The sequence below is a fragment of the Astatotilapia calliptera genome, chromosome 10 (genome assembly GCF_900246225.1).
Source record: "Astatotilapia calliptera chromosome 10, fAstCal1.2, whole genome shotgun sequence".
In the NCBI taxonomy this organism is placed as follows: domain Eukaryota; kingdom Metazoa; phylum Chordata; class Actinopteri; order Cichliformes; family Cichlidae; genus Astatotilapia; species Astatotilapia calliptera.
Genome location: NC_039311.1, coordinates 25746365 through 25762376, shown reverse-complemented (window position 1 = coordinate 25762376; position 16012 = coordinate 25746365). Strand labels below are relative to the sequence as shown.

Below are 16012 nucleotides of genomic sequence, written 5' to 3'. Positions count from 1 at the left end.
CAACCAATCAGCATTAGTTTCTTCTTCTTTTTTTTTTCCTAATATAGCAAATGGAATACTTTTATGCAGTGTCAGGATCATTTTAGAGATATATGTGTGATGGTCTTAAAGAGCAGGTTGTTTTCTGCAACAGTCCTGCTTGTAATTCCTGTTTTTTTTAGTGTTTTTTGTCTCATGACGCCTTAAAGGTGTGGGTTTTTTTTTTTTCTTTAAAAAAAAATTATGTACTTCTGCATTGCAGTAGTTCAGTCAGGGAATGTTATATAAGGAATATACTCTCTTCAGACTATGACGTCGCCTAAATTAAAGACTATATATAGTTGCATTATCCGACGATGTATGGAATCATTTCTGGTAATTATTTTAAAAACCAGGTGTCTTTGCATATATTTTACGTATATTCCAGTCTTCAACTGCCCCAGATCTTTTGGGTTCCCATTCTTTTGATATTAGATGTTTTCAGACACAGAGATTAATATCTGGAAAGTAAGAAAATAAAAAAACTACTAGTTTGCAGTAGATTACTGGAGGAGGGAGGTGTAGCTTTCTTTGAGAAAAGACTGTGCTTACTGTTACACAGGAAGAGGTTTTAATATCTCGTATAATACAGAGACCCAGAAGCTCAATGCATTGTATCTTCCTTAATAGAAAAATACACACATACACACACAGAAAAACATTTCACCAGTTCACTTTATCTACAACCTTTAGAAGAATGTTGAAAAGTGAAAAAATACAACCAAATACTGAAACACTGCAGTGCAAGTAAACTTCAGCAGAAAAGTTTCCAGCCAGAACTAAAAAGTAGTGAAAACAGCTCGACATGCTTGCCAATTACATTTCAACACAATAGTGTTGAAATGTAAATCGGATTTGAACCTAGGACCTTTTTGTCCTGAGGCAATAGTGCTAACCACCAGTGCCTCATATTAAGAAGGCCCAGGGTTTGAATCCACCAGTCTGCTGGGACTTTTTTGTGTGGAGTTTGCTTGTTCACCGTTTGGGTTCTTGAGTATTTTGGCTTCCTCCCACGGTCTAAGGACATTCTAAGTTGGCCGTAGTTGTGAATGTGATTGTGTGAATGGTTGTCGGTCTCTCTGTGTTCGCCCTGCGATAAATAGGCGACCTGTCCAGGGTGTACCCTGCCTCTCGCCCCAACGTACCCAGCTAATCGTGATTCTAAATTAGATAATCAGAAGAAAGATGGATAGATTTTCTGATTACATTTTCTTCAACACAGTGCACTGACTTCATAGTACCACTGTCAAAAGCTTCAGTTCCAGAAGCATGACTGGGAAATGTGCAGCTGTTTACATTGTGTGTATGTTTTCTGCCGTATAATACTTTTAGGGACAAATAAGTTGCGTCTTTTTAAAAGAGAGTTAAAGAGAAGAATTTAATTAACTTGGTGTAAAGAGTGTAATAGTGCTGTAGCGCCTAAGTGTTTGGGTGAGTGTGTGTGTCTGATTGTTGTGCTTATAATTTTGTTAAGCGAGTAATTGTATGTTGTTGCTGTAAACAAAACAAAAGGCAGTTGCCATAGGTATAGTAAGAAATCAATATGACATGTTACAGTCACTACTGTACAAACAAGAATGCAGCTTTTTCCTCAAAAGTCTTACAAGCGCTGCAAAATTTTGGTAAATCTGGCCATAATTTTACTTTCATAAGAACTTAATTTAATGCTACAGGCCTGAGCTTTCAAAAGATAAAGGAGCATAATTTCTGTCAACTTATAAGTTGTTCATTTCAGCCTTTTATGCATTCTAAATATCGAGGCGCTATAAGCAGCCACGGTCTTAAACCCAGGTGGGCTGTCAAGACCTGAGCCCAGTATTTCAGGCAAGAAAATTCTAAATCTGTTTGCAAATATCTAAAATGCATGTATGCATGCAATGTGGGAGGAACCTAGGAAACCACAGTTGTGAACCATTTGGCTTCAGTTGGATCAGTGGGAGGACATGAACAAACCTATTCCTGTAAACTGCCTAAATGTTATGATTCTTAGTGTATTTGCAGCCCACTAGTTTACAATATCTAACACTTGAAGAACTATGAGCTTTTTAAACTCTTAGATGAATAGCTGTCAGTGGTTGTCAGCAAGAAGAAATGATGTCTTAGCAAGTGCTCACATTTCCATTGCTGTTAAAGAGCAAAGATCTGAGCTTAGTGAGCATGTAAATGCTACTGGTTGGGCCAGAATTACACAGTAAGTTTTGTGTTCTTATAAGTGGCACAATGCACCCTGAGAGAACCAGTATATAATCAGTATGAAAATATCAAATGGAAATATAAAATTGCATTTATTCATATCATTTCATGTCCATATTAACACATTAGATTTGATTTAGATTTGTCAGTGATCCAGGCAAATTCTTTATGACCAAGAGACAAAAAGAAACAGTCCCATCCTTGAGGGGGTTTTTTTCTGTTGAGGACTCCAGCGCCTCTCATTTTGTTTTCACCATCTTTCAGTTTCATCAGAGATACCACCCCCTATTGCTGCCACCAGTATGGCCCGTAGTGAGTATGCCAGTCCAGCAGTGTGCGCTGTGTCTCTTTACCTCTCTTACCTGCTTGGCATTGCATCTAGTTTTCATTTATATTTGTTGTGGGTCATAGGAGGGCTCAGAATCCCTCTACAGAGTGAAAATTGACAAAGAAATCGAATAGCTTTGCTAATTGTCTCAAATACTTAAAAATTTAGATTTTTACTAACACTTAAAGGTTAACCATCTGACATAGTGTTGTGTTTGCAGAATTAACACAACTTGCCTGTTCATTAATATTCAAAATTAGATTCTTGAGACCGTTGTTGTGCAGTTGGAATATATGAGTTTGTTTTACCAGGCCTGCTTTATCTACTGAGCCGCTTACTTTGACAGGTGTAGAGGATACTTACTGTAGTTTAATTGCTATTTGTAGAGGTATCATGCTAACACCTTAGTATAAAGTTAGGTGGTTTATAGAAAACTCATACCACTACATCATACAAATTGTTTATGCTATTATTTGCTATAAACATTAAGGTAGTAGGGTCCATGCTAACACCTCATATTCTGTTTGTGTCATAACAGAATGCTGCAATTTCTATACTTTTACTGAGTAAAAACATTCGTAATTTAAGCAAATTCTAGTGTACTTACATATTTAGTTGATCTTAAAGTAGATTCAGTGAACATTTATTTTGCACCATTTTTTCTCCTAAAAACAAAGCTAAACATCAAATCAGCGTATGTTCAATGTGCCATTTGTTCACGCTAACGGGCATGGCTGCTAATGACAAATGAAAGCTAATTTTCAGATGTATCTGTTTATTTGTAAAAAAAAAAAAAAAAAAAAAAAAAGCGTGCAAAAAAAGGGAAGGCAACCGCCCAAAAAATGATCAAACAATTTACTATTAAGATCTCACATACTGAGGAGCTATTAAAGTATTGAAAGCTATTTCTGGTTCTTACCCTGTTATCTGTTTAGGTGAGACACAGCATATAGTTAAGCTGATCTGACAGTTGTTAAAGTACAGTTTGGTTGGTCCCGCAGTGTTGTTACATTCACAGCTGAACGAATCATGAGGAGCCATTCTTTAAAATGACAGAAGGATATCTGTCTTTTCGGTGAATCTTTCAGTTGTTTCATCCACTCAATTTAATCACAACTTGTTTTCTCCCAGATCGCTCATGAGTTGAATCCTCCCCTTAGTGTGCATTCACTCCATTTCTCTCTGAAAAGCCAGACAGCAGCGTGTTAACAGCATCTCAAAATCATCCTTCATGTATTGACTGGCTACGCCAGAGCATGGATAGCCACTGCCAATTGTTCTTTATCTGACTGGGACTGAAAGCTGTGACTAAGTAGGAAGCAGAGACCAGGATTTTCTAATGAATGTTTTAAGGGAATGGACCAAAAATAACTTGCTCCTCCACAAATACTTTTTGTGACTACTTAGCCCGTTTTCTGAAAAACAAGAAAAAGGGAGATCGCTGACACTGATCAACAAAGCCCAAGCAGACCCGGGTTGAGGTTTTTAACGTCATTGTGTGCAGTAAAATTTTAACCAGTAGCACTGCTAAGTGACTAACCTGTCTGACTGCTTATTGCTGTCATTTGTGGTTTTCACAGACCTTAAAACGTCATTTTGGTTAACAGTGTGCAGTGTGTAAAGAAGCATAACATGTGTGTTTGGTCACTGGAGTAATTGCTGTAAGTGTAGTTGCTCCTTTTAAGTTCCTGATGTATGATGTGTCTGCTGTGTGAGATCTGTATGTCTCAATATTGTTCTTAACAAGTCTTTCCTTTTTGACACACCATTTTAATAACATTTGTCTAATGCAGTTGTGACTATTCATTAGCTTGAAATAGGATGCAGCTGATGGCAGTGTATCTGCTCAGTGCTTTTACAAATGCATTCCTCAGAACAAATGCCACATGTGCTTTTTTAGATTGTCGTAGAACTTATTTCTTCAGATTTTTCATGTGTTCCTATTGTTGTCTGCTGTGTTGTGTATCATACTTAGTTGGCATGGTTTTATGCAGTTTCCTCTGTTTTCATTTAAGCTCTATTGTTACCAAAAAAAACACAACAACAACTAAAATTGATTTGTATTGATTTTAAAATTGATTTTCTGTTCGACATGTCATTTATTTTCAAAGACAATCAGCCCTACTAGAATGGGTACAAGTTAAAATTCAGATCTGGCCAAATTGTTACCAAAATAAATAACAGAGGGAAAAAAATGCCAGAGGAAAAGCTGTCAACTGGATGCATGAGGCAATTCTGGGTGTATAGTTTTGGCTGAGTCTTCAATATCTTAATTAGTTTATTTGTTTGGTTATTTACTGATATTCTCAGTGTTGTTAACAGCCATAACTAAATATCCAGTACCTCATATATTCAATAACATATTTTTTATATGTTCAAAAACTTCTGTTTATCAATTTACGATTTGTTTTTGTTATTCTGTTTTGTCATTATGTCTTTAACATTCTTGTTTTTGTTTTTTTATTATTATTTTGACATGTTTTCATCATTTCAAAATGTTTTGTATGTTTCCCATATGCCCCCCACCTGTCCCTGCTACCCCCCACACTTTCCCTCTTTTTCTTCTTCTATGTTATCCTTTCAACCATTCATGTCCGTGGCATCATGTGACTTTGTCATGTGGCTCTTGCATGGTGCTGATGATGTCGTCTTCGCTGACCAACAGAAGGTAAATTTGCTTTGTTTAGTTCGAGACCATTACATCAGCAATAATCATGCGCAAGGCCTTTGTTAAATTAGGCTCATAGAAGAGGCATTAAAACATTTTCAGTTTTATTCATTTAGCCATTTGTTTCATCTACGAGCCATTATGTAATTAAGTAACAAACATTCACTAACCATGACTTTCATAATCAAAGCGATTACTAATAATAATAACCACAATGATTATTTTCCCTTGCATTTATAGAGTAACACCAAATTTACTCTTGGTGCCTTGAGTATTTGTGTGTGGGTGTGTGTGTACAGAACTTTGTAGAATGTGTGTGTGTGTGTGTGTGTGTGTGTGTGTGTGTGTGTATACATATATGAGTACATATATGAGAGTGTGTGTGTATATATATAAAAAAAAAACACCCAGCACGCCCCTGCGGGCGGTTTATCCTTCAAGCTCGGGTCCTCTACCAGAGGCCTGGGAGCTTGAGGGTCATATATATATATATATATATATATATATATATATATATATACATATATATATATATATATATATATATATATATATATATATATATATATATACATACAGTGGGGCAAAAAAGTATTTAGTCAGCCACCGATTGTGCAAGTTCCCCCACCTAAAATGATGACAGAGGTCAGTAATTTGCACCAGAGGTACACTTCAACTGTGAGATACAGAATGTGAAAAAAAAATCTATGAATTCACATGGTAGGATTTGTAAAGAATCGGCTAAGATGAACAGGCACATGGGTCAATACATGAGCGGGACACAGAAAGGAATTGGCAAGAATACCAGAGGCGCAAAACACCAGCTACTGGTAGACAGAACAATCAGCCGAGACTGCAAGACCAGACTGACCAACCTGTGCACTGCCTGGATTGATTACAAGAAGGCCTATGACTCAATGCCCCACAGCTGGATACTGGAATGCCTAGAATTGTACAAGATCAATGGGACCCTAAGAGCCTTCATCAGGAACTCAATGGGGATGTGGCGTACAACACTAGAGGCCAACTCCAAGCCCATAGCACAAGTCACCATCAAGTGCGGGATCTACCAAGGAGATGCTCTGTCCCCACTGCTGTTCTGCATAGGCCTGAACCCCCTCAGTGAGATCATTAACAAGACTGGCTATGGATACCAACTACGGAACGGAGCAGTTGTCAGCCACCTCCTGTACATGGATGACATCAAGCTGTATGCCAAGAGTGAACGAGACATCGATTCACTGATCCACACTACCAGGCTATACAGCAATGACATTGGAATGTCGTTCGGACTGGAGAAGTGTAGTCGGATGGTAACAAAGAGAGGGAAGGTAGTCAGAACTGAGGGGATTGAACTACCAGAAGGCAACATTGCAGACATAGAGGACAGTTACAAGTACCTGGGGATCCCGCAGGCAAATGGGAACCATGAAGAGGCCGCTAGAAAGGCTGCAACCACCAAGTACCTGCAGAGGGTCAGGCAAGTCCTGAGGAGTCAGCTGAATGGTAAGAACAAGATCCGGGCCATCAACACGTACGCCCTACCCGTGATCAGGTACCCTGCTGGGGTAATAGGCTGGCCAAAGGAGGAGATAGAAGCCACTGACATAAAGACAAGAAAGCTCCTTACCATGCATGGAGGGTTTCACCCCAAGTCCAGCACCCTGAGGCTGTACACTAAGCGGAAGGAAGGGGGCCGGGGACTGGTGAGTGTCAGCACCACAGTCCAGGATGAGACAAGGAACATCCAAGAATACATTGGGAAGATGGCCCCAACTGACCGAGTGCTCAGTGAATACCTCAGGCAGCAGAAACCCAAGAAAGAGGAGGGAGACGAGGAACCATCATGGAAGGACAGGCCCCTGCACGGTATGTACCACCGGCAGATAGAGGAGGTGGCTGATATCCAGAAATCCTACCAGTGGCTGGACAAAGCTGGACTGAAAGACAGCACAGAGGCACTAATCATGGCAGCACAAGAACAAGCTCTGAGTACAAGATCCATAGAGGCTGGGGTCTATCACACCAGGCAAGACCCCAGGTGCAGGCTGTGTAAAGATGCCCCAGAGACAATCCAGCACATAACAGCAGGGTGCAAGATGCTAGCAGGCAAGGCATACATGGAACGCCATAACCAAGTGGCCGGCATAGTGTACAGGAACATCTGTGCCGAGTATAACCTGGAAGTCCCGAGGTCAAAATGGGAGATGCCCCCAAGGGTGGTGGAGAATGACCGAGCTAAGATCCTGTGGGACTTCCAGATACAGACGGACAAAATGGTGGTGGCTAACCAACCGGACATAGTGGTGGTAGACAAACAGAAGAAGACGGCCGTAGTGATCGATGTAGCGGTTCCGAATGACAGCAATATCAGGAAGAAGGAACACGAGAAGCTGGAGAAATACCAAGGGCTCAGAGAAGAGCTCGAGAGGATGTGGAGGGTGAAGGTAACGGTGGTCCCCGTGGTAATCGGAGCACTAGGTGCGGTGACTCCCAAGCTAGGCGAGTGGCTCCAGCAGATCCCGGGAACAACATCGGAGATCTCTGTCCAGAAGAGCGCAGTCCTGGGAACAGCTAAGATACTGCGCAGGACCCTCAAGCTCCCAGGCCTCTGGTAGAGGACCCGAGCTTGAAGGATAAACCGCCCGCAGGGGCGCGCTGGGTGTTTTTTATATATATGTATAGCTGAAGCTGAGCTTCAACTAAGCTAAAATTAACACCACAAACAACACTAATCTTCATAGAGCCAGCAAAGCAAGAGTGATGTAAGTTTGAAGAATTAACATGTAGAATTTAGTTTTTTTCTCTGTAGTGCCAAATCACAGCACAACAGTCATCTTAAAGCACAATAAAACAGAGAAAATAGACAAAAGATTTTATACACACGCTAAATTGATGCATAAGATCAGGTTCAGATCTGTTAAACGCACTTAAACAGCCTATATCCTTAACTTGGATCAATAAGTAGACCACTGCGTAATAAATAATGACACGATTGTGATATTTTCTCTTTCTGTAAGTGTAAATAACTACATTCTGAATGTGAAACATTCACATTTACAAAACAGTCACAGCTTGAAATGTCTTTTGAAAAAAGTCAGTGCGTTTTCAACAATGCATGTTAAAATTTGTAGATAACGGTGGGCCATTACAGGCGCAAAATCATTCCACACCCAGTATTCTGGAAATAAAACTATAATAGCGTTTTACAGAGTTTTACTTATTCCATTCAAACAGCAAGCTGCAGAAGTGCTCACATTTTTAAACTTTGCAGACAGTTTCGCTCCTGTGTAGTAATCCTGGTACAACTGCATCAGTAATACCAGTGCATTTTAGCAACAAATTCAAGATATTAGTGCAATTTTTAAACTTTGCAAAGCCATTGTGCAAATTTTCCAGCTATGTCTGACACCTAGGCACTATTGGATGTGCTGCAGAGCAAAGTGCTACTGGATGCATATGCTTAATTTCATCTTTCTTTTTAAACATAATTTTTGAGTTCTCACCCTGGTTAACATAGAAGTTATGACTATACTTATGACTAATTAGAAAAATCTTTAACAAAGTCACACATAATTGTGTCATATTATGTTTCATGTAAAATGTGTTGTTGTTAACATGATTTGCCTTTAATATGGCCAAATGCCTTCACAGATAGCATTGCAAAGCATTTTTTAAACCCCACTTTTCCGGTTTTGTAACAAACCATTTCATTATGAATTCTTTTTAAAGATCATACGAGCAGCCCCACAAAGTGCCACTAACCACAATTTGCATTGCATGCATTGTTAAATATAGTCACCTACAAGGCTAATGTTTCATATTCTTCCCCTGGAGAGCTACATAGCTCACACTGTTTTACCGGTTGGACTCACAACAATCCTTTGCATTACTGCAGCATGCAAGTTTACTTCCTTTTTCTTGTTGCATCCTCTTTCTTGTTGTTCAGCTGTTCTTAAAGAAAATGTCTGTCCTACCTGCATGTCTCTGTATCTTTGATGTAATGTCTTTCTAGTAGTTTGCATATGCAGAAGTGCTAACATTGGGTACATCTTTTTAGTATTGGGAAGTCATTGAGACGATTGGGCAATGTTAAAAACATTTATCTTTTTTTTTTTTTTCATTTGACCTGAACAAAGACTCCAACTTTGAGACATTTACTATTTTCAAAATTCACCTTTCTTTTGTATAATTCATACTGTTAATAATCGCTCACATACAGCACTTATGAGATGATTTTCCGTTATGATCTATGAACTCGTAAAACTTAAATGAATTTCTTTATTCTACAGAATGTTTTTAATAACTTTGTTGTATACTGTCTTTGTGATTAGCTTGGGCTGCATGTGGAACCACACCATCCACATGCATGTTAGGCCATGGGTGGTGTTTCACACGATACCCTTCTGAATTTACAGCAGTGGGCCAAATTTCAAGCTTTGCATGTGTAGTTTTTTTCATTCTAATCTTCCACTTTCTCTGTTTTAGCCTTCAGAAATATTCACCTAACCCAGAATGATGCAATGCTGAATGTATCAATGTCTGCCTGTCACAGAGTTACTACTGCTGTAACTAATACCGTCTGATTCACTTTCAGCCTGTGTCATGCTCACTTCTGCCTGGTGGGATGCAGTTTTTAGAAAGTGTGCTTATTTGATTACTTCAAGAAAAAGTGCCTTCATGCATATTCATTTAATTAACTACAACCACTAACACTGATGTTTGAAATGTTAAATACTGAATACGTGACTTTTTTTTTCTTGTGACTATCACAAAATGTATATATATATATAAAATGTGTGTGTGTATATATATATATATATATATATATAGATAGATAGATAGAGAGATAGAGAGAGAGAGAGAGAGAGAGAGAGAGAGAGAGAGAGAGAGAGAGAGAGAGAGAGATATTTTTTGGTTTAACTCCTTATTGAATTTCTATCAGTAGCATGCATGTAGAAATTGCAGCACCACTGAGCCTTTCTGTTACCTGCTGGTGCGGCTGTTACTTTTAAGATTGTTAGCACAGGGCAAAGATTATAGCATCACAAGGTAGGGGATTTAATAACATATTAACAAGGCTAACTGTGTGTAACCAATATGCACATAATTGATGAGTTTGGGTTGTTAGTCTCCACCCTTATTGCCTTAACAGTGCCACGAAGAGCTACAGCACACACACACACACACGCAAAAAACACATTGACCTCCTTTCGCACAAGACTATGTAAATGTTATTAAAAGTAATAGAGGAACATGTCCAATCAAGGCCTACAGGCTCATTATCCAGCGACCCAGCAGTCATTACTCAGGAGGACAGAGCAGATAATGAGGGCCTCAAGGAGAACAACACCTCCGCCTGTGGTTCTGAGGCAGCCACGTTGACCTCTGTTGCTTCTAGTCGTCCTGGAAGTAATATTCCACCTAAAGTCTGTCTTTAATTATCAGATACTCTTCTCATGGAGGTTATATTTCTTTCAGTGGGTCCTCCAAACTTAACACATAGATGTACTATTTTGCAAATCTTTTGATGGGTGTTCCAAAATTGTTGCAATTTTGTGTGCCCCCTGATCTGGCACTGCTGTGGTTAAAGTTCAAGTTTAGGCACAAAAACGAATGGCTTGGGTTAAACAAATAGTTCAAGGGTAATGAAAGATTTTGGTTGTTGAGAAATTAACATTAACTAAAACTTACTAACCAAGTTATTATTTGAGGTGAAGGCTTGAAAATTATTAATGTTATTGATCTGCTCCTGGTAGACACTGGTGAAAAAAATGTGTCTATTGTAGCGCAGTTTTCTTTTCTTTTAAGATAAAAAATTTCAGACATGTTAATTAATGTAGGCAGTTGGTTTTTAAAGGTAAACATGTGTTGATGCAGTAACCACCGTTTGTCATCTAATCATCATTCCTTGGTTTCCTGTTTAGGGGAACCCAGTGCTCCCAAACTGCAGGCCAAGGTGCACAGCCCGGGCAATTCTCTTAAGATCAACTGGATCACGCAAGATAACGGTGGTTCCAAGATTAAACATTACCTGATCAGATACAAGGCTGTGAGTATTTCTGGCAATGGGGGTAACTTTTTGCATTTGATATAAAAACAAAAACAACATAAAAAAAATAATAGCAGTTACAATAAAGTAGTCAAATCTGGCTACGGCTTTGAGCAGGGGTAAATCTACTGGAATCTGTCAAAATATGTGCCTGCTAATGACTCCAAAGCATTTTAAGCCACCTCATCATCCAAGTCATTTCCCCCTTTCAATTTGTATCTTCTACCTCTTTGGAATTAACAGTTGTCACTAGGAAGAAAGGGTGACTGTAATTAGACCAACCAACCCTTACAGCAGACTAGTTTTCCTGCAGTGGTGGTAATATAAAGTTATGTTCTCATGCAGCACTTGTCCACTGAATTATAACTATGTATTCAAAAAGAGTCATTACTAACCTGATGGAAAAGATAAATGCTTAAACACCACTTTCATTTATTCTTATAAGATCTACTTGTGTACAGTTTGTGCATAATAATTGGTGAGTACTTTATACATTTCATTATTTTCTTGTTTTTCCCTCATTATTAACTGTTTCGGACCAGGTTAATCTCTTTGGAATGGAAAAACATGTTGAGAAAGAACATGTACTGCTTTTATGTCAGCTCAAGAACAGTTTGAGAAATCGAGACATTTGTAGATGATCTAAAATGAGCTTTTCCTTTGAGAGTGTTGAATTGTTCCTTTCTAAATCCATTTCTCAGAAGCGTGTATCTGACTGGAAACCAGAGCTCCGCCTTCCCAGTGACAGTACCTATATCGTCCTGAACAGCCTGGAATGGAACACGGAGTATGAGGTTCATGTGGTGGCAGAGAATGAGCAGGGCAAATCTAAGCCTGGCATCCTCACCTTCAAGACAGATACAGAGCCCACAACTGTCCCAGGTACTGTTCCCATCATACCTACCCTAAGCATCCACACACACCAGCCACAGTGCACATAGGCTTCTACCGTGACCAGAAAATCTATTATTTGGATCTTTGACTTTTGCTAGGTGCTTATTCAAAGCTTGCTGGCTGCAGGGTCGGTCATGAATAATCTATCTCTGTCTGTCGCATGGCAGAGGTGTATTGTTTTTACTGTTTTCATATCTGGTAACCAAAAGGAAATGCACGATGCAAACCCCATTGATGCGTAAAGCAAAGACTCTATTATAAGCCGAGGGGCACGTAGTGGTGTGGCCTATACAGAGTGTTTGAAATGAGCACAAACTCTAAATTTCATTCCCATTGGAAATGTGTTATTTTCTATTGTGAAAATATTTGCATATGTTTCAGTAAATCACACATTTTTCATTTTGGGGGGAAATTTTAAAGAAAAAGTGAACCTGGTGCTAAACGTTTGCACAGTAGTGTAACTGTAAGGTTTATAATCCAGGCATTATATATAATATCACACAAAGACTTGATCTAATGGTGTATTTTGAAGAGCTACTTTTTGGGAGTTGGGGATTTTTTAAAATGAGATTTACATTTAAGGAACTAAACTAACTTGCCCACAAAGTTTACTATAGTAGATAACCTTAAAATGCCCAGTGCAACTAATCTAACATTGTTCTACAATAGTTAATAAGCACAGGCTTTGTCCTTGTAGGCCAAAATGGGTTTTTAAATGATAAACCAAACACTGAACATGGCATGTGTGCACCAAAAGTTTGATGTCAGTAGAAATACACAAGTGACTGCAAGCTGGGTCATTTGAAATCTATTTTCATTTTACCCCCAGCCTACGCTCTTTGTTTCTAGTTCTCAGTCAGTGCCACACTTTTGTTTTCTTTAATAATGTCATCTCCACTAAATCCTCTTTTCCTGAAGGAATGAATTTCTATGCACAGAGCACCTTTTTAAAACACTGCACTCGCTTCAAAAAATGTTGAAGCCCAGGCAGCACAAGATCAAAAGTAGCTAATGAGTCCATATGACATGCAGAGGCATCCTCACTGCATTTCTCCTTGGATATCCGGCTCCTCCAAGTCTCATTACTTCTTATGAGGTGACTTCAACTCCTCAATCTTAATGTCCAATGATGTGAGAACAGACTACAGTCAGACCCAGAGAAAACAGAGTTTTGTCCATTTATTCCCAAATACATCGTCTACACAGGTGGTCACGGTCGGCCTTTGCTCTGTTGCTGTGTTGTGTGTAGAGTGCACTTTTTAACTTGGGCTGCCTCCCCACTTGAATTAGCTAACAGTTTAAAATTCTTTGACATCTTACACTCTGTCTGTGTTTCTTTTTTTTGTTTCATCCTGTTTTTCTTCCATTGTCACCCTCCCTTTCACTATTCGCCTGCCCTTTTCTTCTTTATGAAAGGAAGTGTTGATTGCCTCAGTCATATTTTCTTTTAACTGTCAAGTGCACACTGTGAAAAATATTTTACCTGAAAAATCGAAATCACTTATAAAATGGCCCAATCTTTAAACTAATGTGCCCGAAAACAGCCCACAAGTCATAAACACAAATTAAAATCTGTGCCTTGCTATAGATTCAAAAGTACTGACAGAACATTTTTATAAAATAATACACAAAATTAAGCCATCAAGTAGTAGGACAATGCTGTAATCATTTCCTACCAGTCAAAGCAGACAACTACACTCATCGGCTAGTTTTTTAAGTTCACTTTAAAAGTGCTGAGCTGAACCCTGTTTTGTCTCTAAGAGCATCTTAATTCTTTGTGGCACACAAAGTTATGTAAACTTTCCTCAGAGATTTTGTACGTATTGACTAGGGGTGCAACGATATTCGTATCGATATTGAACTGTTCGATACAGTGCTTTCGGTTCGGTACGCATATGTATCGAACAATACAACATTTGTAATTTATTTTATCAATTTTCCTTCTGACGATGCTGTCTGTGTTGAGCGCTCAGTGAATCTGCATTCGACTACTCCGCCTAGGCTTGACAGTGCAGCCTAGGCGGAGTAGTCGAACACAGATTCACTGAGCGCTCAACACAGACAGCATCGTCAGAAGGAAGAGCGCAGGGCAAGCTAGCGAGACAGAAGTTAAGCTCTCCTTGTAACAGGCAAATTGAACCTCATTCAGATCTGGCGTTTGGAATTATTTTGGTTTTCATGTGACGTATGACCCTGAAGGTAAGCGAGTCATGGACTAAAGTAAAACAGTATGTTGGATGTGCCATGCAATGCTCAATTACATTGGTGTGAACTAGTGTGTTAGCGCAGTTAGCTCGTTAACGTGTTGGCCGTCTAGCCCCATGCACGGAGCGATCGGCGGTAGCTCGTTAACGGAGATTTGCCGTGTTGTGGCGTTAAGGTCATTTCAACGAGATTAACATGAAAGCACTAGTGGGAACACAACGAATATGACTGCACATTTACGCCGACATCATCCTAGTGCAAAGACAAATACAACAAGCATGCTACTAACTTTAGCCGAGTCATTTAGACAGCTGTTAGCACATGATTCTCCTTATGCTGCTGAGAATATAGCCCAGAAGAAGCAGATAGTATAGCTTTTATTTTAGAAAGAGCCATTTCTCTGTAATAAACTCTCTTTTCCAAAGATGAGTGATTCCTCAATCAGATACAGGGCTCGCAATATCGCTAGCCCGACGTCCCGGAGCTAGCGATCTTTCCAGTCGGGCTACCAAAATCTATCTCTTCCCTGCCCGTCGGGCTACTGTAGGAAAAATATATGTCAATGCTTTTGCATTCTTTCAGAAATGTAGCTGGGTAATTATGTCATTGGCATCGGTGAGCCACTGTCAATATGTGACATATTGAAATCGCGTTTGAATTTGCGGTTGTTTTTTTGCTTTCACTTTGCAATCGTGTGAACTGTGTATAGAGAGCGACAGCACTGATCTGTGAGTGATGATAATTTGTGCACCAATTCCTCTGACATCGTCTTATTAATCGTTAGCTTACTATGCAAACATGACAAGTGAAATCTCCCGCAGCTTAAACATGTGAGAGGCTGATCGCGCAGAGAATCGCTGAGCTTATGTGAGTGCGTGTGTAAAAGCATTTCAGTTCTGCTGAGCCAAATAAGACAGGTCGGGGTGAAGAAGTGACAGCCAAAGAAAAGCTTACCACAAAACGGAGAAGTTATGACAAATCAGACTATAAGGCAAAAAGAAAGTGCAGCTTTATGGTTTCATGGACAAAAGAATTTCTGTGGCTGCAATATGATGAGCTAAATAACCAGGGCTGCACATAAGTGGTCCGCAGGTGCGCATTCGCTGTCAAAATAAAAAACACGCACAAGGGTTAGGGTTAAATTTAAAAACTGTACTTTTGAGTTAAAATATATATTTATAATTTTAATAAATGACAAATAAAAAATGCATGAACATTTTTTTTGTATCGAAAAAATATCGAACCGTGACACCAAAGTATCGAACCGAACCGAACCGTGAATTTTGTGTATCGTTGCACCCCTAGTATTGACATGATAGATATAGACATGATTTTAGTTTTGTGGCATTGGCATCCTGCTGGAAGCAACCATGATAAGATGGGTGCACTGTGCTCATAAAGGGATAGACACAGTGAGCAACAATATTCAGGTACGCTGTAGTGTTTCAATGATTCTCAGTTGGTACTAAAGGCTTTTCTCAGAATACATCCCCCCACCATCAGCAGCTTTTGATACAAGGAAGGACGAATCCATGTTTTTATGTTGTTCAGACAAAATTGTTACCCTACCATCCAAATCTCACAATCAAAACTCACAGACCAGGCAACGTTTTTCCAATTTTAAAAAACGACCTTGCAAATTATAACCTCAACC

At 39.2% G+C, this 16012-nt stretch overlaps 1 protein-coding gene across 12 annotated transcripts in view; it reads left to right on the top strand.

The window, feature by feature from the left end:
- ncam1a (neural cell adhesion molecule 1a) overlaps positions 1-16012 on the top strand; it is a 268916-nt gene that overhangs the window by 223336 nt on the left and 29568 nt on the right. For 6 of the 12 annotated variants that reach the window (XM_026181162.1, XM_026181164.1, XM_026181163.1 and 3 more), the window contains 2 exons: positions 11135-11259; positions 11961-12141. In XM_026181162.1, the coding sequence (XP_026036947.1) occupies positions 11135-11259; positions 11961-12141 (306 nt within the window). Of the gene's footprint in view, positions 1-2475; positions 2524-5204; positions 5208-11134; positions 11260-11960; positions 12142-16012 lie in introns of all 12 variants that reach the window. The other 6 variants (XM_026181160.1, XM_026181159.1, XM_026181158.1 and 3 more) reach the window with 2 other exon arrangements.